At 53.5% G+C, this 21,100-nt stretch overlaps 1 protein-coding gene across 1 annotated transcript in view; it reads right to left on the bottom strand.

Annotated features, from left to right (window-relative positions):
• Positions 1–214: 214 nt before the first annotated feature.
• Positions 215–21,100, bottom strand: part of LOC119958415 (calmodulin-binding transcription activator 2-like) — a 46,882-nt gene continuing 25,996 nt past the window's right edge. The window contains exons 5-10 of the mRNA XM_038786936.1: positions 18,851–18,922; positions 15,809–15,962; positions 12,208–12,348; positions 4,574–6,393; positions 1,560–1,686; positions 215–427 (exon numbers count right to left, since the gene is read on the bottom strand). Coding sequence (XP_038642864.1) covers positions 240–427; positions 1,560–1,686; positions 4,574–6,393; positions 12,208–12,348; positions 15,809–15,962; positions 18,851–18,922 — 2,502 coding nt within the window. The 3' untranslated portion in view covers positions 215–239. The remainder of the gene's footprint in view (positions 428–1,559; positions 1,687–4,573; positions 6,394–12,207; positions 12,349–15,808; positions 15,963–18,850; positions 18,923–21,100) is intronic.

Raw genomic sequence — 21,100 nt, 5'->3', positions numbered from 1 at the left:
AGGTACGACACATCCCCCGTAACTACGACACATGCCCCGTAACTACGACACATCCCCGTAGGTACGACACATGCCCCGTAACTACGACACATCCCCCGTAACTACGACACATCCCCGTAGGTACGACACATGCCCCGTAACTACGACACATCCCCCATAACGACACACGCCTGGTACACCCCTGTCCGCCGTGTTCCCCACTGCATCGCACACACGGACACCAGGCTCTCGGGCACTGGTCACGGAGAGACGGAAAGTATCGGTATACACATGGACAAAGCTTCCACCCTACCGTCCAGTGACAGCCAGTCCAGCTGAGAGCTGGGCATCGCCAGGGAATTCCGAGCTCTGTATTCAAACAGCACCCAGTTGGAAAGGAAGTGGTTCGCCAGGGCCACCAGCAGCTTCACCAGGCCAGCTTCATGGGCTGAAAGTACAAAACAAGAGAACGGCCTCAAATCCCATTGACAAGGAACAGGTGGGGACGGGTCAGATGGTGGGGGCTGGGGGGGGGGGGGAGGGGGCTGGGGGGGCTGGGGGGGGGGGGAAAAACCTATTTAAACACTGCAAGATGGAGAACTGATTCAGCCCATCTCCTCCGCCACAGAGTAACAGCACCGAGGAGATATCTCCCCACCTCACACAGAGAGACACTTCATTCTCTTGCCCTTTCTCTCCCCAGCTGCCTGACAATGAACCTGGATCGAAGGCAAGGATCACCGCAGAGGGAATGGTGATCAATACTCTCGAGTGAATCACTCAGGCCTCCATTCCCAGTGTCGTCAACTCTGATATCTTACTCCCTGTGAGAACCTATCTCCCAGCCCCCGCGTGCCCTCTCTCTCTCTCGCGTGCCCTCTCTCTCTCGCTGCCCCTCTCTCTCTCTCTCGCTGCCCCCTCTCTCTCTCTCTCGCTGCCCCTCTCTCTCTCTCTCGCTGCCCCTCTCTCTCTCTCTCGCTGCCCCTCTCTCTCTCGCTGCCCCCTCTCTCTCTCTCGCTGCCCCTCTCTCTCTCTCGCTGCCCCTCTCTCTCTCTCGCGTGCCCTCTCTCTCTCGCGTGCCCTCTCTCTCGCGTGCCCTCTCTCTCTCGCGTGCCCTCTCTCTCTCGCGTGCCCTCTCTCTCTCGTGCCCTCTCTCTCTCGCGTGCCCTCTCTCTCTCGCGTGCCCTCTCTCTCTCTCGCGTGCCCTCTCTCTCTCGCGTGCCCTCTCTCTCTCGCGTGCCCTCTCTCTCTCGCGTGCCCTCTCTCTCGCGTGCCCTCTCTCTGACACACAACTTTATCGATTTTCTGGAGTGCTTTCCCACATCAGAACATCTCGAACTGTTTTCCGTGATTAATGACATCCAAATGAAGTTATTGAACCAGCGTCGGCTGTCACTCCATGTCACGATGGAATAGGTAAAGAGTTTATTATTCCAGGTAATATCTGCTCTGAATGACAAACCTTACCAGCCACGCAGCCAGGATCATGGGGAACAGGGGGAGGCCATTCTGCCCCTCGAACCTGTTCCCTCATTCGGTAACATGGCAAGATTCTGTAAGTCAGTAAGAGGGCTACCTACCTGGGCAGTAACACCGCAGGACACCAGGCTGAATGAGCGACGCCGGAACTGTAATCTTATCAAACGTACAGGAGTAGCGATCGTTGCCATCGTCCCAGGGGCCAGTGATCAGCACCTTGACCCCACCCTGTGGCACAGTGAGACAGGGGACCGTTAATCACACACTCAAACCCAATTAAACCATGCTGCTTAACACAGCACAGGACCAGAGGAATACCTCCCTACCCGACCTGCCGGCTATTCCTCAGCTTGCAGCATTTACAGGAGCTTATTTCAATTCCAACTTGCTCGCTGTCCCCCCAGACGGATTGTGTTGCCGATGGGAGCACCGGGCAGTATCTGCCCCAATATCTGCTGAGCCGGACTGGGCTGAGGGGAGTCACCAGGAGGCTGGACGCGGTTAACTCCTGCACGCGGACAGTGAGAATTCTAAAGATCAGTCACCCCAACGTTCGCCTCCCCCACCCCCATCCACACAGAAACCAGGAGGCCATTCGGCCCCACTGCGCCCGTCGTGTCTCTGCGAGTTACCCAGATAATCTGGCTCCTTCCCGGTCAAGGGGCTGGTTTAGCACAGTGGGTTAAACAGTTGGCTTGTAATGTAGAACAAGGCCAGCAGCGCGGGTTCTATTCCCGTTCCAGCCTCCCCGAACAGGGGCCGGTATTTGGTGACTAGGGGTTTTTCCACAGTAACTTCATTGAAACCTACTTGTGACAGTAAGCGATTATTATTATTAACCTGCAAATTAACACTTCCTGACTTCCTTCACAATCTGGGTTTCAGCCAGTGCTGCCCATAAGAGGGAGGAGGAGAAGTGGGCCATTCGGCCCATCCAGTCTGTCCCGCCATTCAATCAATCCTCAACTCCACTCTCCCGCCTAATCCCCGGGACCCTCGATTCCCTCCCTGTCCACCTTCGCCTCGCACACTGCCGTGGGAGTGTCCCTTTAAGAAAGGTTTTGTCTTATCGCATGGCTTCAGTGATGTCATTGTGTGGGCGGAGCTGGGCTGTGGCTCTGTGAGCTGTTTTTGGTTTCATTTTCATTTTGACTGCTGTGGACGACAGACAGGAGAACCAAAGTGTTTTGGCCCGTCCCTCTCTTTAATTTCATTTTACATCGTCTGTCCCAGTAAAAATCACCTTGGGGTGTTGGCTTTGGAGATATAATTGCTTTCCGGAAGGAATTAAAATCTGCTGGTTGAAATCAGAATCACAAGGACCCTGTCTTAGTCACGTGAGAATACAGAGGCCGCGTCTTTCAATAGTGTTTTTGGGTTTGGAACCATAGAAGGTACAGTGCAGAAGGAGGCCGTTCGGCCCATCAAGTCTGCACCGGCCCTTGGAAAGAGCACCCTACCCAAGCCCACACCTCCACCCTGTCCCCATAACCCCACCCAACCTTTTTTGGACACTAAGGGGCAAGTTTAATGAAAAATGAACTGAAAATCGCTTATTATCGCGAGCAGGCTTCAATGAAGTTACTGTGAAAAGCCCCTAGTCGCCACATTCCGGCGCCTGTTCGGGGAGGCTGGTACGGGAATTGAACCGTGCTGCTGGGCTGCCTTGGTCTGCTTTAATAGCCAGCGATTTAGCCCAGTGTGCTAAACCAGCCCCGCATTGAACATTACAGCGCAGTATAGGCCCTTCGGCCCTCAATGATGCGCCGACCTGTGAAACCAATCTAAAGCCCATCTACACTATTCCCTTATCATCCATATGTCTATCCAATGACCATTTAAATGCCCTTAGTGTTGGCGAGTCCACTACTGTTGCAGTCAGGGCGTTCCACACCCCTACTACTCTCTGAGTAAAGAACCTACCTCTGACATCTGTCCAATATCTATCTCCCCTCAATTTAAAGCTATGTCCCCTCGTGCTGGACATCACCATCCGAGGAAAAAGGCTCTCACTGTCCACCCTATCTAATCCTCTGATCATCTTGTAATTAGGTGGCCAATCCACCTAACCTGCACATCTTTGGACTGTGGGAGGAAACCGGAGCACCCGGAGGAAACCTACGCACACACGGGGAGAACGTGCAGACTCCGCACAGACAGTGATCCCAAGCCGCGAATCGAACCTGGGACCATGTAGCTGTAAAGCAACTATGCAACCACTGTGCTACCGTGGATTTTGTTTTTGAATTGGAACAGTTAAGGGGGAATGCATTAAGGGTTATACATAGATTACTGTAGATGTGCGGGGCCTTTATGCTTGTAATTGATAAAAATTCTTGCTGTGTTTACATATAAATGTTAACTAAGTTCTGAGAATAAACCTTGTTTTGATGGAAGTGTCTGGGTCGACTGTTGAATCACAGCTGAAGGGGAGGCCCTTGTGTGCATCCGAGCCACGTTCAACATAAAGGTCGTCGGTCAGGGGGACTCCATAATACACTTTGGAGTTTCTAAACCCTGGCCCATAACAACATACTTAACGACCCGGCCTCTACAGCTCTGCGGCAAAGGGGGCGGCGCAGTGGTTAGCACTGGGACTGCGGCGCTGAGGACCCAGGTTCGATCCCGGCCCTGGGTCACTGTCCGTGTGGAGTTTGCACATTCTCCCCGTGTCTGCGTGGGTTTCGCCCCCACAGCCCAAAAAGATGTGCAGGGTAGGTGGATTGGCCACACTAAATTGCCCCTCAAATCGGAAAAAATATATAATTGGGTACTCTAAATTTAAAAAACAAAAAGCTTTGCGGTGAAGAATTCCTCTGAGAGGGGGGGGAAATTCCTCCTCATCTCGGTCTGAAATGGGCGACCCCTCCTCACTCTGAGATTCTGCCCTCTGCTCCTAGACTCTCCCACACGCGGAAACATCCTCTCAGCATCGACCCTGTCAAACCAACCCTCGGAGAATCCTGTACGTCATCCCGCAACAGATCCCACACGTCAGAGAACATTGTCCGGGGAGAAAATGGCTGTTCAGTAAATAGCCCAAGGCGGGAGGGGCAGGAAACAGAGGCTGATAGAGAGAACACACGATGCTTCCACGGCAAGCAAAGCACCTTACCTCAGGATAAGACCACTCTGGCGAGAAGTCTGTGATGGTTACGCCCTGGTCTCTGCCTGTCGCGTTTCCAGGTGACGCCTGTGTAGAATCTGATGGAGTTACCAGCACCTCGGTAAATGGAATGTCGTTGGCCGCACTCACCAGCTCCCGGGGAGCCTCTGGTTGTTGTTGTTGCTGCTGCGGGCAGTAGCCGCCCATTTGAGAAGACAGTTCGGGGTAATTGGGGGAGACGGTCTGCCCTGGGCTGTCTGCCGGCGTGGGGGGGGTGGGACTGCGGCCGTACTGCGCGAATCCGCCAGCGGTGTCGGTGCTGCTGTCGGTCATGAACTCCGACATCAGGTCGGGGAACTGGCTGTCAAAGGAGATGTCAAAGTGGTCGATGTTGAGGTCGATGTTGGACGAGGACACGGAGGAAGAGGACAGGTCGTTCTGGATTATGGTGTACAGGTCAGTCACCTGACTGCACGGCAGGCTCAAGGGCCCATCGCCGTCCACCGCCCTCCCCCTTCCATCGTACTGGCCTTCCGATTTGACGGCTGGCTCCATTTCCACGTTCCTCTGCGCCTTTGCCATCTCGGCGTCTCCGTTCAACTGCGGCGCTGTGTCGACGGACATCTCCACCTCTGGGGCCACGGCCTGGAAAGCAGCCATCGGCAAGGAGGGCTGGAGTTCTTCCTTCACACTGGCACCGTTACCGTGCTCCTGTGCCAACTGGGAGATGGCTTCCACCTTCAAGCTCTCTGGGAGAACCGGAGATGCAGTCGGTGCACCGGCATTACTCTGTCCTTCCTCGATAAAGAAACGGTTCTGGGACGGAGGGAGGGGGCTACAGGTTGGGGTGCGCTTGCCGAACACGCTGGTGTAGTTTTTAGGTGGCTCCGTATTACTGTAGTCCATCTTCTCCAGGACAGGACTGGAGCTGAGCTCGCTCGTCACGAAGCTCCCCTCCGCAGTCTCGGAGAACGTCCGGGTCACCGAAACCAGGCTTGAATTTTGGGGTGCTCTGCGGGAGGAGGGAGGGATTCGATAATCTGACCTTGCTGCTGCCGCCGGGGCTGGTTCCAAATTCCCGCTCTGGAAATCTGGTTCCTCCTTCAGGTCGCCGTTGGGAAATCCGGAATCGGACAAGCTGGCCGAAGGGAACGCCCCCGGCGGCCGGGCGCCCGCCCCCCCGCCATAGGTCTGACCCTGCTTGGGGCTGTTGAGGAACGAGTCGGGGTCGAAGGCCGGGGCGTGGGGCTCGGAGGTGTCCATGTTGGCCTGCGAGAAGATGAGGCCGCCCACGGAGCTGGGCAACAGCGCCAGGCCGATGGCGCTGGCTGGGGGGGCCAGGGGCAGGTCGCGTCCGCTCAGTGGCAAACCCTGGCTGGTGGGGTTGGCAGCAACCAGCTGCTGACTGGGCGTCAACGAGACGGGTTTGTCCCCGATTCCGGTCATTAAAATAACAGCGTTCTGAGGTAAGCTGCAGGTCACCGTGAGATTTGGCACAGTGGTGGCTATGGCGACGGAGGTGAGCTCCCTGTCGTAGTAGCCGTTGGTACGGGCGGTCGGCGCTTCCTGCTCGGACTCAGCACTCTCCAGGGCGCTGGGGGGCGATGCCTCGCGGCTGCCCCCGTTCAGCTGGAGGGCAGCTTTGGGTAATTTCACCACCTTTCTCTCACTCTCACTCTTACTGTCATCCTCCTCGTTCTTGATCTCGGTGCCCGAGAGGTTTTGCACTTCGGTTAAGGCAGAGTAGGAAGTGAGTCGGATGTCCACTTTGGGGGATATGATCCGGTGTTTGGTGCTGTTACATTTATGTGGGCTGCTCCCCGTGGTGCCTGATCAATGATAATCCAAAGGGGAAAAACGGACAATTTAAAACAAGCGGAAATGTAAACACAAGAACATACCATCTAGGAGCAGGAGCGGACCATTCGGCCCCTCCAGCTCGCTCTGCTAGTCACTACTGATCGCCTCTCGGCCTCCACCATCCTGCCCGTTCTCTGCCCGCAACCCTTTGTTACTCATTAAAAATCTGTCTATCTCCTTCTTAAATTTACTCACTAACCCTACATCCGCCACACTCAGGGGTAGCGAATTCCACAGATTCACCACCCTTTGAGAGAAGGGATTTCTCCTCATCTCATTTTAAATCTGCCACGGTTATCACCTCTCGTTTTAGTCTGTCCCACAAGAGGAGGTGTCTGCTCCACGTCTACTGTATCCAGACCTTTTAGCAGCTTGTTTACCTCAATTACATCTCCCCTCATTCTTCTAAACTCTAGAGAGTAGACCATAGAACATACAGTGCAGCAGGAGGCCATTCGGCCCATCGAGTCTGCACCGACCCACTTAAGCCCTCACTTCCACCCTATCCCCGTAACCCAATAACCCCTCCTAACAGCAAATGGGATTATTATTTAAACGATAAAATATTAAAGCATGCCGCTGTGCAGCGAGACTTGGGTGTGCTAGTGCATGAGTCACAGAAAGTTGGTTTACAAGTGCAACAGGTCATTAAGAAGGCAAATGGAATTTTGTCCTTCATTGCTAGAGGGATGGAGTTTAAGACTAGGGAGGTTATGCTGCAATTGTAGAAGGTGTTAGTGAGGCCACACCTGGAGTATTGTGTTCAGTTTTGGTCTCCTTACTTGAGAAAGGACGTACTGGCACTGGAGGGTGTGCAGAGGAGATTCACTAGGTTAATCCCAGAGCTGAAGGGGTTGGATTACGAGGAGAGGTTGAGTAGACTGGGACTGTACTCGTTGGAATTTAGAAGGATGAGGGGGGATCTTATAGAAACATTTAAAATTATGAAGGGAATAGATAGGATTGATGCGGGCAGGTTGTTTCCACTGGCGGGTGAAAGCAGAACTAGGGGACATAGCCTCAAAATAAGGGGAAGTAGATTTAGGACTGAGTTTAGGAGGAACTTCTTCACCCAAAGGGTTGTGAATCTATGGAATTCCTTGCCCAGTGAAGCAGTTGAGGCTCCTTCATTAAAGGTTTTTAAGATAAAGATAGCTAATTTTTTGAAGAATAAAGGGATTAAGGGTTATGGTGTTCGGGCCGGAAAGTGGAGCTGAGTCCACAAAAGATCAGCCATGATCTCATTGAATGGCGGAGCAGGCTCGAGGGGCCAGATGGCCGACTCCTGCTCCTAGTTCTTATGTTCTTATGTTCTAACCTTTTTGGACAATAAGGGGCAATTTAGCGCGGCCAATCCACCTAACCTGCACGTCTTTAGACTGTGGGAGGAAACCGGAGCACCCGGAGGAAACGGGGAGAACGTGCAGACTCCGCACAGACAGTGACCCAAGCCGGGAATCAAACCTGGGTCCCTGGCGCTGTGAAGCCACAGTGCTATCCACTGTGCTACCGTGCTGCCCAAGTATAGGCCTAAAGTGTTCAATCTTTCCTCGTACGACAAACTCCTCACCTCTGGAATCAACCCAGTGACCCTCCTCTGCACAATACTCCAGGTGCGGCCTCACCAGTGTCTTGTATTGTTGCAACAACACTTCCCTACTTTTACACTCTATTCCTTTAGCTATAAAGGCCAAATTCCATTCACTTTCCTTATTACCTGCCGTATCTGAATGCTAGTTTCCTACGATTCATGCACGAGGACACCCAGATCCCTCTGCATCGGGGCACGCCGGAGTCTCTCCCCGTTTCGATAATAAGTTGCCTTTCCATTTTTCCGACCAAAATGCATGACCTCACACTTATCCATGTTAAACTGCATCTGCCACAGTTTGGCCCACTCTCCTAACCTCTCTATATCCATTTGGAAGGTTCTTATTTCCTCATTGCAACTCACTGTCCCGCCTATTTTTGTGTCGTCTGCAAATTTAGCTACAGTATCTATCCCTACATCCACGTCGTTAACATATATTTATTTCTTCCTTCAGTGCAGAAGGAGGCCATTCAGCCCATCGAGTCTGCACCGACTCTCTGAAAGAGCACCCTAACTAGGCTCACTCCCCCGCCCTATCCCCATAATCGCACCTAACTTTTTAGACACTAAGGGACAATTTAGACTGGCTGATCCACCTAACCGGCACATCTTTGGACTGTGGGAGGAAACCGGAGCATCCGGAGGAAACCCACGCACACACGGTGAGAACGTGCAGACTCCGCACAGACAGTGACCCGAGGCCGGAATCGAACCCTGGTGCTGTGAGGTATCAGTGCTAACCACTGTGCCACCTTGTATATTGTAACTAGCTGGGACCTGAGGGCCGAACTCTGTGGCACTCTGTGTTACATCTTGCCATCCAGACACCGACCCATTTATCCCGACTCTCTGTCTCCTGTCCGTCAGCCAGTCTTCTATCCAAGCCAATAAATTCATCCTAATCCCATGTGATCTCACCTTGTGAATTTACCTTCTGTGTGGCACCTTATCAAACGCCTTTCGGAAGTCCAGATATACTACATCTACAGGATCCCCATTATCCACTTTGCTGGTTACATCTTCAAAGAACTCGAGCAAATTAGTCAAACATGATTCGCCCTCACAAAACCATGCTGCCTCTCGTGGATAGTGCATTATTTCCTGGATTTTTGATTCCAACAATTTCCCAACAATAGATCTAAACTAACTCGTTGTCATTTCCCACATTCAGCCTCCCTCCCTGTTCGAATAAGGGCGCTACTTTTGCATTTTTCCAGTCCACTGGAACCTTTCCCGTGTCCAGGGAATTTTGGAATATTATCACCAATGGATCCACTATCTCCGCTGCCCCTTCCTTTAACACCCTAAGATGTAGACCCTCAGGCCCTGGGGACTTGTCTGCCCTCAATCACAGGAGTTTGTTGAGTACCGTTTCCGTATTGATGCTGATTGTTCGAAGTTCCACCCTTTCTATTCCCTCTGAATTGCCCGTTCCTATAGGAATGGTGCTCGTGTCCACCGTGAAAACTGAGGCAAAGTATTAGAACATAGAACAGTACAGCACAGAACAGGCCCTTCGGCCCTCAATGTTGTGCCGAGCCATGATCACCCTACTCAAGCCCACGTATCCACCCTATACCCGTAACCCAACAACCCCCCCCTTAACCTTACTTTTTAGGACACTACGGGCAATTTAGCATGGCCAATCCACCTAACCCGCACATCTTTGGGCTGTGGGAGGAAACCGGAGCACCCGGAGGAAACCCACGCACACAGGGGGAGGACGTGCAGACTCCACACAGACTCAGTATTGATTCAGCATCTCTGCCATTTCTGTATTCCCCACAATTAACTCACTAGTTTCATCTTCCAGGGCACCAACATTCACTTAGCAACTCTCTTACCTTTTATGATAGCTTTTGCTCACTTTTTTATATTTGATGTTAGTTTTCTTTCATAATTTATCTTTGCTTTACTTATTACTTTTTTTAGGATCGTTTGTTGATCTTTAAAAGTTTCCCAATCTTCCAGCCTTCCACTGGCATTTGCAATAAGGTATGCCTTAGTTTTTGTCTTTAAATCATCTTTAACTTCCTTGCTCAGCCATGGATGTTTTTTTCCCCTCGTCCAATCTTTCTTCCTCTCTGGAATATATTTTAGTTGGGAGGAATTGAGTATCTCCTTAAACAATTGCCACTTCTCGTCAACCTTTCAGTCTTCCTCCCCAGTCCACCAGGGCCAAATCCGTGCTCATACCAACGTTTAATTTCAGAACGTTAGTGTGGGACTCCACTTTCTTGTCCTCACAACTGAATTTGAAATTCTATCACGCTGTGATCACTCTCCCCCAGAGGATCCTTAACGATGATTATTATAGACGGCACGGTAGCACAGTGGTTAGCATTGTTGCTTCACAGCGCCAGGGTCCCAGGTACGATTCCCAGCTTGGGTCACTGTCTGTGCGGAATCTGCACGCTCTCCCCGTGTCTGCGTGGGTTTCCTCCGGGTGCTCCGGTTTCCTCCCACAAGTCCCGAAAGACGTGCTGTTAGGTGAATTGGACAGTCTGAATTCTCCCTCCGCGTACCCGAACAGGCGCCGGAGTGTGGCAACTAGGGGCTTTTCACAGTAACTTCACTGCAATGTTAATATAAGCCTACTTCTGACAATAATTATTAATTAAACCCTCCTAATTACACAATGCTATATTGAGAATATTCTCCTCCCGGTTCCCCAACATACAGTTACAGGAAACAATCTCCAACACATTCAATGAACTCTCCCTTGCAAATTTGATTAATCCAGTTTATCTGCATATTGAAATCACACATGATTGTTGTTGTACCTTTCTTGCAAGCCTCCAATATTTCCTGGCTTATACTGTACCCTGAGCAACTACTGTTTGGGACGTCTATAGATTACACCCACCAGAAACTTCTTTTCTTTCTTATTTCTTGTATCTTCCCAGTCTGATTCCATGTCTTGATCGCCAGTGCTTATATTATTTCTCGTTCCAGCACTGATCCCTTCCGTTACCAGCAACGCTACACCACCACCGTTACCTTTCTGTATATCCGTCCGAAATCTTGAGTACCCTTGGATATTCAATTCCCAGACCTGGTCTCCTTGCAACCATGTCTCAGTAATCACCACCAACCTTTGTCTTTATTTGCAATGTCAACTCATTAATTTGGTTCCGAATGCTTCCAGCTATCAGACTCAAAAGCTTTAGGTTTCTTTAATGGTCACATTACCGTCCTCTTCAAAATTACTTCAAACATTCTGTCCCTTCCTTTTATTTTCTGCTAATAATCCACATCATCATTAACCTGCACACATACCTCCTCCATTAACTTTGATTTTCTAAGTGACTTATCTCAGCTCCCGCTCCGACTCTCAGCTCCCGCTCCGACTCTCAGCTCCCGCTCCGACTCTCCGCTCCCGCTCCGACTCTCCGCTCCCGCTCTCCGCTCCCGCTCTCCGCTCAGACTCTCAGCTCCCGCTCCGACTCTCCGCTCCCGCTCCGACTCTCCTCTCCCGCTCTGATTCCCCGCTCCCGCTCCGACTCTCCGCTCCCGCTCCGACTCTCAGCTCCCGCTCCGACTCTCAGCTCCCGCTCCGACTCTCAGCTCCCGCTCCGACTGTCAGCTCCCGCTCCGACTGTCAGCTCCCGCTCCGACTCTCCGCTCCCGCTCCGACTCTCCGCTCCCGCTCCGACTCTCCGCTCCCACTCTGATTCCCCGCTCCCGCTCCGACTCTCCGCTCCCGCTCTGACTCTCAGCTCCCGCTCTGAATCTCCGCTCCCGCTCTCTCAGCTCCCTCTCCAACTCTCAGCTCCCGCTCTGACTCTCCGCTCCCGCTCTGACTGGCGGCTCCCACATTTTATAAGTCTCATCGACACCTCAACCCCAAAATATCAACACAGGACTCCACTTTTTGGAGTGGGCAGATCACATCCAGAGAATTCTGCCACTTGCCCCTTTCCTGCCAGAGTGGGGGATCTGTACATTACCCTCACCGTGAATCCTTTGGTGGAACAGACTGTCCACCAGGCCACGCATCCCGCAGGTAGCCTGGGTGAGAGAGTGAAAGTTGGGCATGGTTGGGGGGGGCCGGGAAGAGGGAGGGAGACCCAAACGTGCCTGCAGCACATGGTGGTGCATCTCGATCAATTTTGCCTCCGACTAAGCTAGTTTGCTACCTTATCCCTGTCACTGAGCCAACCTGTGGACTGAACCAGAGTGTTACACTTACCAAGGCCTCGGTTACAGAGACAGGTGTGGGTACGTGGCTGGGGCTTTGCCTGGTGGCTCTCCAGCACCTGGTGAACCAGTTGTTCCACTGAGAACTCGGTTGCTCCGTTACCGTTGCTGCACGACCACTTGATGCAGTGGACTGAGAGCAGAAAGAAAAAGCAGTCAATCTTCCTCCTCTAGCACAGCCTGGCAGGTCAGGAGGCCATTCAGCCCACCGCGCCTGTGCAAGCCCCCAGTTTTCTAAAGTGGACCAAGCTTCCTCCCATATTCCCGCAAATTCACCTCCCGATCGGGCACGGCCAATTTTTGAAAGCCCCTCCTGAATCGGATTGCACCCTCCTTTCCGGCAGCCCCTTCCCGATCACCCCTCTGTGAGAAGAAATGCTCCCCCGTTTCCCTCCGAGAATCCTGGCTTCTCCCAGTAACTTAACTCCCAACATGCCCGGTCCCCGATCTCGCACCTTCTGTGAGGCCTCCCTAAAGTGCCCCCCCCCCCCGCCCCCCCCTTTACCATTTCACAGGGTGTGGGCCTCGCTGGGCTGGACCAGCATTTGTTGCCCGTCCTTAATTGCCCTCGAACCGAGCGACTCGCTCGGCCCATTTCACAGATGGGCAGTGAAGAGGCCAGCCCCATCGCCGTGGGTCTGGAGTCACGTGTCGGTCAGACCGGCGTACGGTCGGCTCCTTCCCTAAAGGACATGACTGAACCAGATGGGTTTTTACCACAATCGCCATCGTTCCATGGTCGTCATTGCTGAGAATAACTTTATAATTCCAGATTTAACAATTAAAATTCCCGCAGGGCCCGTGGTTAGATTTGAACCCGTGTCCCTCGAGCATCAGCCGGGGCTTCGGGGTTACCGGGCCTCGGGGTTACCGGGCCTCGGGGTTACCGGGGTTACCGGGCCTCGGGGTTACCGGGCCCCGGGGTTACCGGGCCTACTTCACACGTTGCCAAGTTAGAATCATAGAATTTACAGTGCAGAAGGAGGCCATTCGGCCCATCGAGTCTGCACCGGCTCCTGGAAAGAGCACCCTACCCAAGGTTAACACCTCCACCCTATCTCCGTAACCCAGTAACCCCACTTAACCGTTTTGGACACCAAGGGCAATTTATCGCGGCTAATCTCCCAAATCTCCCAAATCTTCGGACTGTGGGAGGAAACCGGCTGCTCCCCCTCACCCTTCCCCTCCCCTATGGCCACAATGTCGTTAAAAACCTCGGCTAATGGCAAGGTACTATCGGTCGTGCTGGTGTCCTTCTGAACTTCCTACAAACTTCACAGCGATCACTAACCTGTTCTATCAGTTTAGTGTAGTCTTCATCTCTTATCCCTGCATCATAAAATATAGCACAGAACAGGCCCTTCGGCCCACGGTGTTGTGCCGAAACTCTGTCTTCGATTAATCGTAAATTATCATAGAATTTACAGTGCAGAAGGAGGCCATTTGGCCCATCGAGTCTGCACCGGCTCTTGGAAAGAGCACCCTACCCAAGGTCAACACCTCTACCATATCCCCATAACCCAGTAACCCCACCCAGCACTAAGGGCAATTTTGGACACTAAGGGCAATTTAGCATGGCCAATCCACCCTAACCTGCACATCTTTGGACTGTGGGAGGAAACCGGAGCACCCGGAGGAAACCGGAGCACCCGGAGGAAACCGGAGCACCCGGAGGAAACCGGAGGACCCGGAGGAAACCCACGCACACACGGGGAGAACGTGCAGACTCCGCAAAGATAGTCACCTGAGGCCGGAATTGAACCTGTGTTCTGTAACTTTCCCAGACATTTGACCCACCACACCCAGGGCCAGGTCATTTGGAAATAAACAAAGCAGCAATGGTGCTGGCGAACCTCACTGTCTCCTTCCTTCCAGCTTCTAAAATATCCACTCACCATGACCCCTCTGCAGGATGGTGATATACAGACAGATCTCCCTCTTTCCCCATCGTCTGAAAGTGAAATTCTCACTGGGTACGATTCTGACCGCTCAATAGCGCTGGAGGCTCACAGACAAGACCATACCTGTCCTCATCTAGTGTCTGAACACATGCCATGCAGCAGGACTGAGCAGCTCATCATTCGGAGCAGGAATCCCGAATGACACTGGCCTTCCCTCACCCAATGGCAGCACAGTACCAGCACCCAACCCAGCACCCCATTCGCCACACCACCCCCTGCCCCCACACCACCCCCTGCCCCCACACCACCCCCTGCCCCCACCTCCCCCACACCTCTCCCCCTGCCCCACCCTCCCCCTGCCCCCACCTCACCCCCTGCCCCCACCTCACCCCCTGCCCCCACACCTCCCCCTGCCCCCTGCCCCCACACCCCCCCGCCCCCACCATCCCCCCGCCCCCACCTCCCCCCGCCCCCCCCACCCCCGCCCACCCCCCCCCCTGCACCCACCCCACCCCTGCACCCACCCACCCCCTGCACCCACCTCACCCCCTGCACCCACCTCACCCCCTGCACCCACCTCACCCCCTGCACCCACCTCACCCCCTGCACCCACCTCACCCCCTGCACCCACCTCACCCCCTGCACCCACCTCACCCCCTGCACCCACCTCACCCCCTGCACCCACCTCACCCCCTGCACCACCTCACCCCCTGCACCCACCTCACCCCCTGCACCCACCTCACCCCCCTGCACCCACCTCACCCCCTGCACCCACCTCACCCCCTGCACCCACCTCACCCCCTGCACCCACCTCACCCCCTGCAACCCACCTCACCCCCTGCACCCACCTCACCCCCTGCACCCACCTCACCCCCTGCACCCACCTCACCCCCTGCACCCACCTCACCCCCTGCACCCACCTCACCCCCTGCACCCACCTCACCCCCTGCACCCACCTCACCCCCTGCACCCACCTCACCCCCTGCACCCACCTCACCCCCTGCACCCACCTCACCCCCTGCACCCACCTCACCCCCTGCACCCACCTCACCCCCTGCACCCACCTCAACCCCCTGCACCCACCTCACCCCCTGCACCCACCTCACCCCCTGCACCCACCTCACCCCCTGCACCCACCTCACCCCCTGCACCCACCTCACCCCCTGCACCCACCTCACCCCCTGCACCCACCTCACCCCCTGCACCCACCTCACCCCCTGCACCCACCTCACCCCCTGCACCCACCTCACCCCCTGCACCCACCTCACCCCCTGCACCCACCTCACCCCCTGCACCCACCTCACCCCCTGCACCCACCTCACCCCCTGCACCCACCTCACCCCCTGCACCCACCTCACCCCCTGCACCCACCTCACCCCCTGCACCCACCTCACCCCCTGCCTCCACCTCACCCCCTGCCTCCACCTCACCCCCTGCCCCCACCTCACACCCTGCCCCCACCTCACACCCTGCCCCCACCTCACACCCTGCCCCCACCTCACCCCCTGCCCCCACCTCACCCCCTGCCCCCACCTCACCCCCTGCCCCCACCTCACCCCCTGCGCCCACCTCACCCCCTGCGCCCACCTCACCCCCTGCCCCCACCTCACCCCCTGCCCCCACCTCACCCCCTGCGCCCACCCCACCCCCTGCGCCCACCTCACCCCCTGCCCCCACCTCACATTGTCTTACACATTGGCTTCAGCTGGCAGATAAGTTCCTCCCTCGACCACTTCATCCATTCCTTCCTGTCACTGTTGACAGAGCAGAGAACAGGGCCACACATCTTGCCGCAGTCCTCGGGAACTGGCACATTTAAGTAATGGACGAGCACGATGTCAGGATTCTGTGGGGAGAGGTTCCAAAACAAACATCAACTCGGAGTCGTCATCATACGGCACAGCTTAATACCAACATCAAATGGTTCACGTTAACACCATCACGCAGTCGAGTTATAAGCCAGAGGCCACCAAAGGAACAATGAACCAATTGGAAACAATAGCAGATTCTGGAAAGGCACAGAATGGGCACTGTAATGTAATGCGACATGAATCCCAGGTCCCGGTTGAGGTCGTACTCATCTGTGCGAAACTTAGCTATAAGTTTCTGCTCGGCGATTCTGCGTTGTCGCGCATCCTGAAGGCCGCCTTGGAGAACGCTTACCCGGAGATCAGAAGCTGAATGCCCCTGACTGCTGAACTGGGCTTGCAAAATCCGACTAACTGTCCTGCTTGAGACAATTCACACCTCTTTAACCTGGGGGTTACACCTCTTTCTCGATCTGTAAAGACTAAATTACCTGCAAATGCTCGCATTCAAAGTATCGCACTGCATCTTTGACTTTGTCTATATAAATGTTTCTGGAACCCACCTCGCCATTCACCTAAGGAGCAGTGCCTCCAAAAGCTAGTGATTTAAAACAAACCTGTTGGACTTTAACCTGGTGTTGTAAGACTTCTTACTGTGCTCACCCCAGTCCAACGCCGGCAGCGCCACAGCATGGTCAGATTTCGGCAGCTTTAGAAAGTCGGAGGAGACCTCAATAGAAGAGTATGTAACGGAATTTAACAGACTATATAAAAGGCTGCAAAGATTCCGTCAAGAAATCCCTCAAACAGTAGCACGGTAGCATGGTGGTTAGCATAAATGCTTCACAGCTCCAGGGTCCTAGGTTCGGTTCCCGGCTGGGTCACTGTCTGTGTGGAGTCTGCACGTCCTCCCCGTGTGTGTGCGTGGGTTTCCTCCGGGTGCTCCGGTTTCCTCCCACAGTCCAAAGATGTGCGGGTTAGGTGGATTGGCCATGCTAAATTGCCCGTAGTATCCTAGGAAGTAAGGTTAGGGGAGGGTTGTTGGGTTACGGGTATAGGGTGGCTATGTGGGCTTGAGTAGGGTGATCATTGCTCGGCACAACATAGAGGGCCGAAGGGCCTGTTCTGTGCTGTACTGTTCTATGTTCTAGTACTGGCGTTTAAATTATTGGATTGCGCTAAAGTTACAAATATGGACAGATGCTGGTTTTGACGGGAGCTACATTTTCAGAAAGACACACCATGTCGGAACAAACATCAGAGGCTCTAAAAATGTTCCTGGGCAAACAGTAACTTCATTGCAGTGTTACAAGCCTACTTGTGACAGTGATCAAGATTATTATTCCTTCCCGGCAGAGTTCATGGGCCGATTGGCGATGACAGACTGTGGAATAATGGGATGGCGAGGTGGTCCAGCAACAGACCTCAAGGGTCAATATGAAATAAGATTTATCACTAAAAATAACGAGGACAGAAAGACCTGTAACGAATACGGCAGGAGGAATGAGTTGGGAAACATCCAGAGGATGGCCAGGGTGCGGACAGATCGGTGTTTCCGGTGCGATTCAAAATTCCCTTTTGCAACAAGCCGTCTCCCAAGCGAGATAATAAGATGTTTGAAACCAAACACGAGATGAAGACTCTGAAGAAGAGGGAGATATTGACCAAAGAGAAGGCTTATTATTCCTTCCCGGGCAGCACGGTAGCATGGTGGTTAGCATCAATGCTTCACAGCTCCAGGGTCCCGGGTTCGATTCCCGGCTGGGTCACTGTCCGTGCGGAGTCTGCACGTCCTCCCCCTGTGTGCGTGGGTTTCCTCCGGGTGCTCCGGTTTCCTCCCACAGTCCAAAGTTGTGCGGGTTAGGTGGATTGGCCATGCTAAAATTGCCTGTAGTGTCCTACAAAAAGTAAGGTTAAGGGGGGGGGGGGGGTTGTTGGGTTACGGGTATAGGGTGGATACGTGGGTTTGAGTAGGGTGATCATGGCTCGGCACAACATTGAGGGCCGAAGGGCCTGTTCTGTGCTGTACTGTTCTATGTTCTAAGGCATCGTCTTAGCACCAGGAAGTTTCAGTCCAGTAAAGAATGTGCTGGTCGCAGAGTCCCTGCGATTGTGCAGATTAGACAGCGGATGTACATCCGCAGGGTGTGGGACAGACTGGTTGAGATGTTAACTGAACTCTTTAAGTGACAAAGACAGGAACAAGGTTGAAGAATTTGGAAGTTCCATAATACCCCCTGAATCACCGAAAAGAGTAGTGATTCCTTATAAAATCGCTGGAAAGAATCATTAGGGCAGATATCGTATCCAGCGAAATACCTTTATGACTGAGCCAACCAATATAGACAGCATGTACGAAACGTAACATGGAAAACGGCAAGGCCATCGTATTTGGGAAAACTGTAGACTTACAATTTACACAATGTGGTCAGTATTGTATCCCGTTAATGAATCCTAAATATTATTGTAAATAAAGTAAGGAAGAACTGTTAGTGTCAGAGAACAGGAGTCTACAAGACAAAAAGCCGATCGTCTTAAGGTTGGATCAGCATTTCCCCATCCTTCTTCCTGAAGGTTAAACATTTCGCTCAGGGATGCGGCTGTAATAAGAATCTTTTTTGTCACAAGTAGGCTTACATTAACACTGCAGTGACGTTACTGTGAAAATCCCCTCGTCGCCACATTCCGGCGCCTGTTCGGGTACACAGAGGGAGAATTCAGAATGTCCAATTCACCTCACAGCACGTCTTTCGGGACTTGTGGGAGGAAACCGGAGCACCCGGAGGAAACCCACGCAGACACGGGGAGAACGTGCAGACTCCGCACCGACAGTGACCCCAGCCGGGAATCGAACCCGGGACCCTGGAGCTGTGAAGCCACAGTGCTAACCACTGTGCTACCGTGCTGCCCTACCATGGGATCGTACCTGCAGAAGCCAGTAGCACCTTCGGTGGAACGTTGGAATGATTGAAGAATGTACATAACAGCCATACAGACACTGTGGAGACAAGGAAGGTAAAGGTCAGTCTGTCCCCTGCCAGTAAATGGTCCTAACAGTCCCGGTGATCAAATCGCAAACAAGTCAATCGTGTAACAGTTTATATAGTTCATTCCGCTCCTTGTTCACACAGTGGCACGAGTTTACAGAGACAGGTCACATCAGGCCTGATCGCACTGAGGGAGGAGGGGGTAGAAATGGGACCCTCTCTCTTCCTGCATGTGGATGGGAAACCAGGGAGTCCCTGTGTCTCCGTGTCCCTATCGGGAGGTGGCTGGGTGCCCTGTGTCTCCGTGTCCCTATCGGGAGGTGGCTGGGTGCCCCTGTGTCTCTATGTCCCTATCGGGAGGTGGCTGGGAGTCCCTGTGTCTCTGTGTCCCTATCGGGAGGTGGCTGGGAGTCCCTGTGTCTCTATGTCCCTATCGGGAGGTGGCTGGGTGCCCCTGTGTCTCTATGTCCCTATCGGGAGGTGGCTGGGAGTCCCTGTGTCTCTGTGTCCCTATCGGGAGGTGGCTGTGAGTCCCTGTGTCTCTGTGTCCCTATCTGGAGGTGGCTGGGTGCCCTGTGTCTCCGTGTCTCTATCTGGAGGTGGCTGGGAGTCCCTGTGTTTCCGTGTCCCTATCGGGAGGTGGCTGGGAGTCCCTGTGTCCCTATCGGGAGGTGACTGGGAGTCCCTGTGTCCCTGTGTCCCTATCTGGAGGTGGCTGTGAGTCCCTGTGTCTCTGTGTCCCTATCGGGAGGTGGCTGGGAGTCCCTGTGTCCCTATCGGGAGGTGGCTGGGAGTCCCTGTGTTTCCGTGTCCCTATCGGGAGGTGGCTGGGTGTCCCTGTGTCTCTGTGTCCATATCTGGAGGTGGCTGGGACTCCCGGTGTCCCTGTGTCCCTATCGGGAGGTGACTGGGAGTCCCTGTGTCCCTGTGTCCCTATCGGGAGGTGGCTGGGAGTCCCTGTGTCCCTATCGGGAGGTGACTGGGAGTCCCTGTGTCTCTGTGTCCCTATCGGGAGGTGGCTGGGAGTCCCTGTGTCTCCGTGTCTCTATCTGGAGGTGGCTGGGTGCCCCTGTGTCTCTGTGTCCCTATCGGGAGGTGGCTGGGTGCCCCTGTGTCCCTATCGGGAGGTGGCTGGGAGTCCCTGTGTTTCCGTGTCCCTATCGGGAGGTGGGTGGGTGCCCCTGTGTCCCTATCGGGAGGTGGCTGGGAGTCCCTGTGTCTCTGTGTCCCTATCGGGAGGTGGCTGGGAGTCCCTGTGTCTCCGTGTCCCTATCGGGAGGTGGCTGGGAGTCCCTGTGTCTCTGTGTCCCTATCGGGAGGTGGCTGGGAGTCCCTGTGTCTCTGTATCCCTATCTGGAGGTGGCTGGGTGCCCCTGTGTCTCTGTGTCCCTATCTGGAGGTGGCTGGGAGTCCCTGTGTCTCTGTATACCTATCGGGAGGTGGCTGGGAGTCCCTGTGTCTCCGAGTCTCTATCTTGGGCTAATGGAATGTTGTTTGGATTAAGGGGATTCCCTGTGGAGTTCATTAGATTTCAGCTTGGCAAAATGATGTAATTACTGGGAGGAGCCATGGTACCAGGTATTTTACAAAAGCAGTGTTAGTTAAGTTTTAGCTGAAGATGTGAGCAGAAGTCAGTTTAGTTAAAATATATGTCTGTAGATAGATTAGCATGATCTGTCCAGGCAGTTCAGAGGAGTGTGATTGGAAGGTGAGCTGAAGAAATATAGCCAGGGTTTCTGCTTCGTTCTGACATGATTCAGATCTTTTCTTTAAAGCCGCTTCAACCAATCTCTCTTTCTCAAAGTAGATCCAGACAGCTCTATAAAGCCGGTATTCTTGAGGGCCAACAGTGGTCTGAGAGTAGAATTTTTTTTTGGTTTGAGTGGGAGTAAAGATAGCAGTTAAGTGTTATCGTGTCACCGTATCGATTATCATTGTTTATGGGGTAATTGTCAGCTATTTCCTTGTGTGATATTAAAGATATTTTAATACTTTGTCAGGAATAAAGTTTGTTTAATATATTTGTGTGAAATCTCTCCTGGACGAGATATCCTTTCCTCACACTCTTTACAAAATTAAAATAATCCTGGCCACTGGTGGGGTGTAGTCTGGGATGGTAATACTATCAACATCCTGGGGGTTACCATTGATCAGAAACTGAACTGGACCCAGCCACATTAATACTGTGG

The sequence above is a fragment of the Scyliorhinus canicula genome, chromosome 29 (assembly GCF_902713615.1).
Source record: "Scyliorhinus canicula chromosome 29, sScyCan1.1, whole genome shotgun sequence".
In the NCBI taxonomy this organism is placed as follows: domain Eukaryota; kingdom Metazoa; phylum Chordata; class Chondrichthyes; order Carcharhiniformes; family Scyliorhinidae; genus Scyliorhinus; species Scyliorhinus canicula.
Note: the sequence above shows the minus strand (reverse complement) of the source record. Positions and strands in the feature narration are given on the sequence as shown.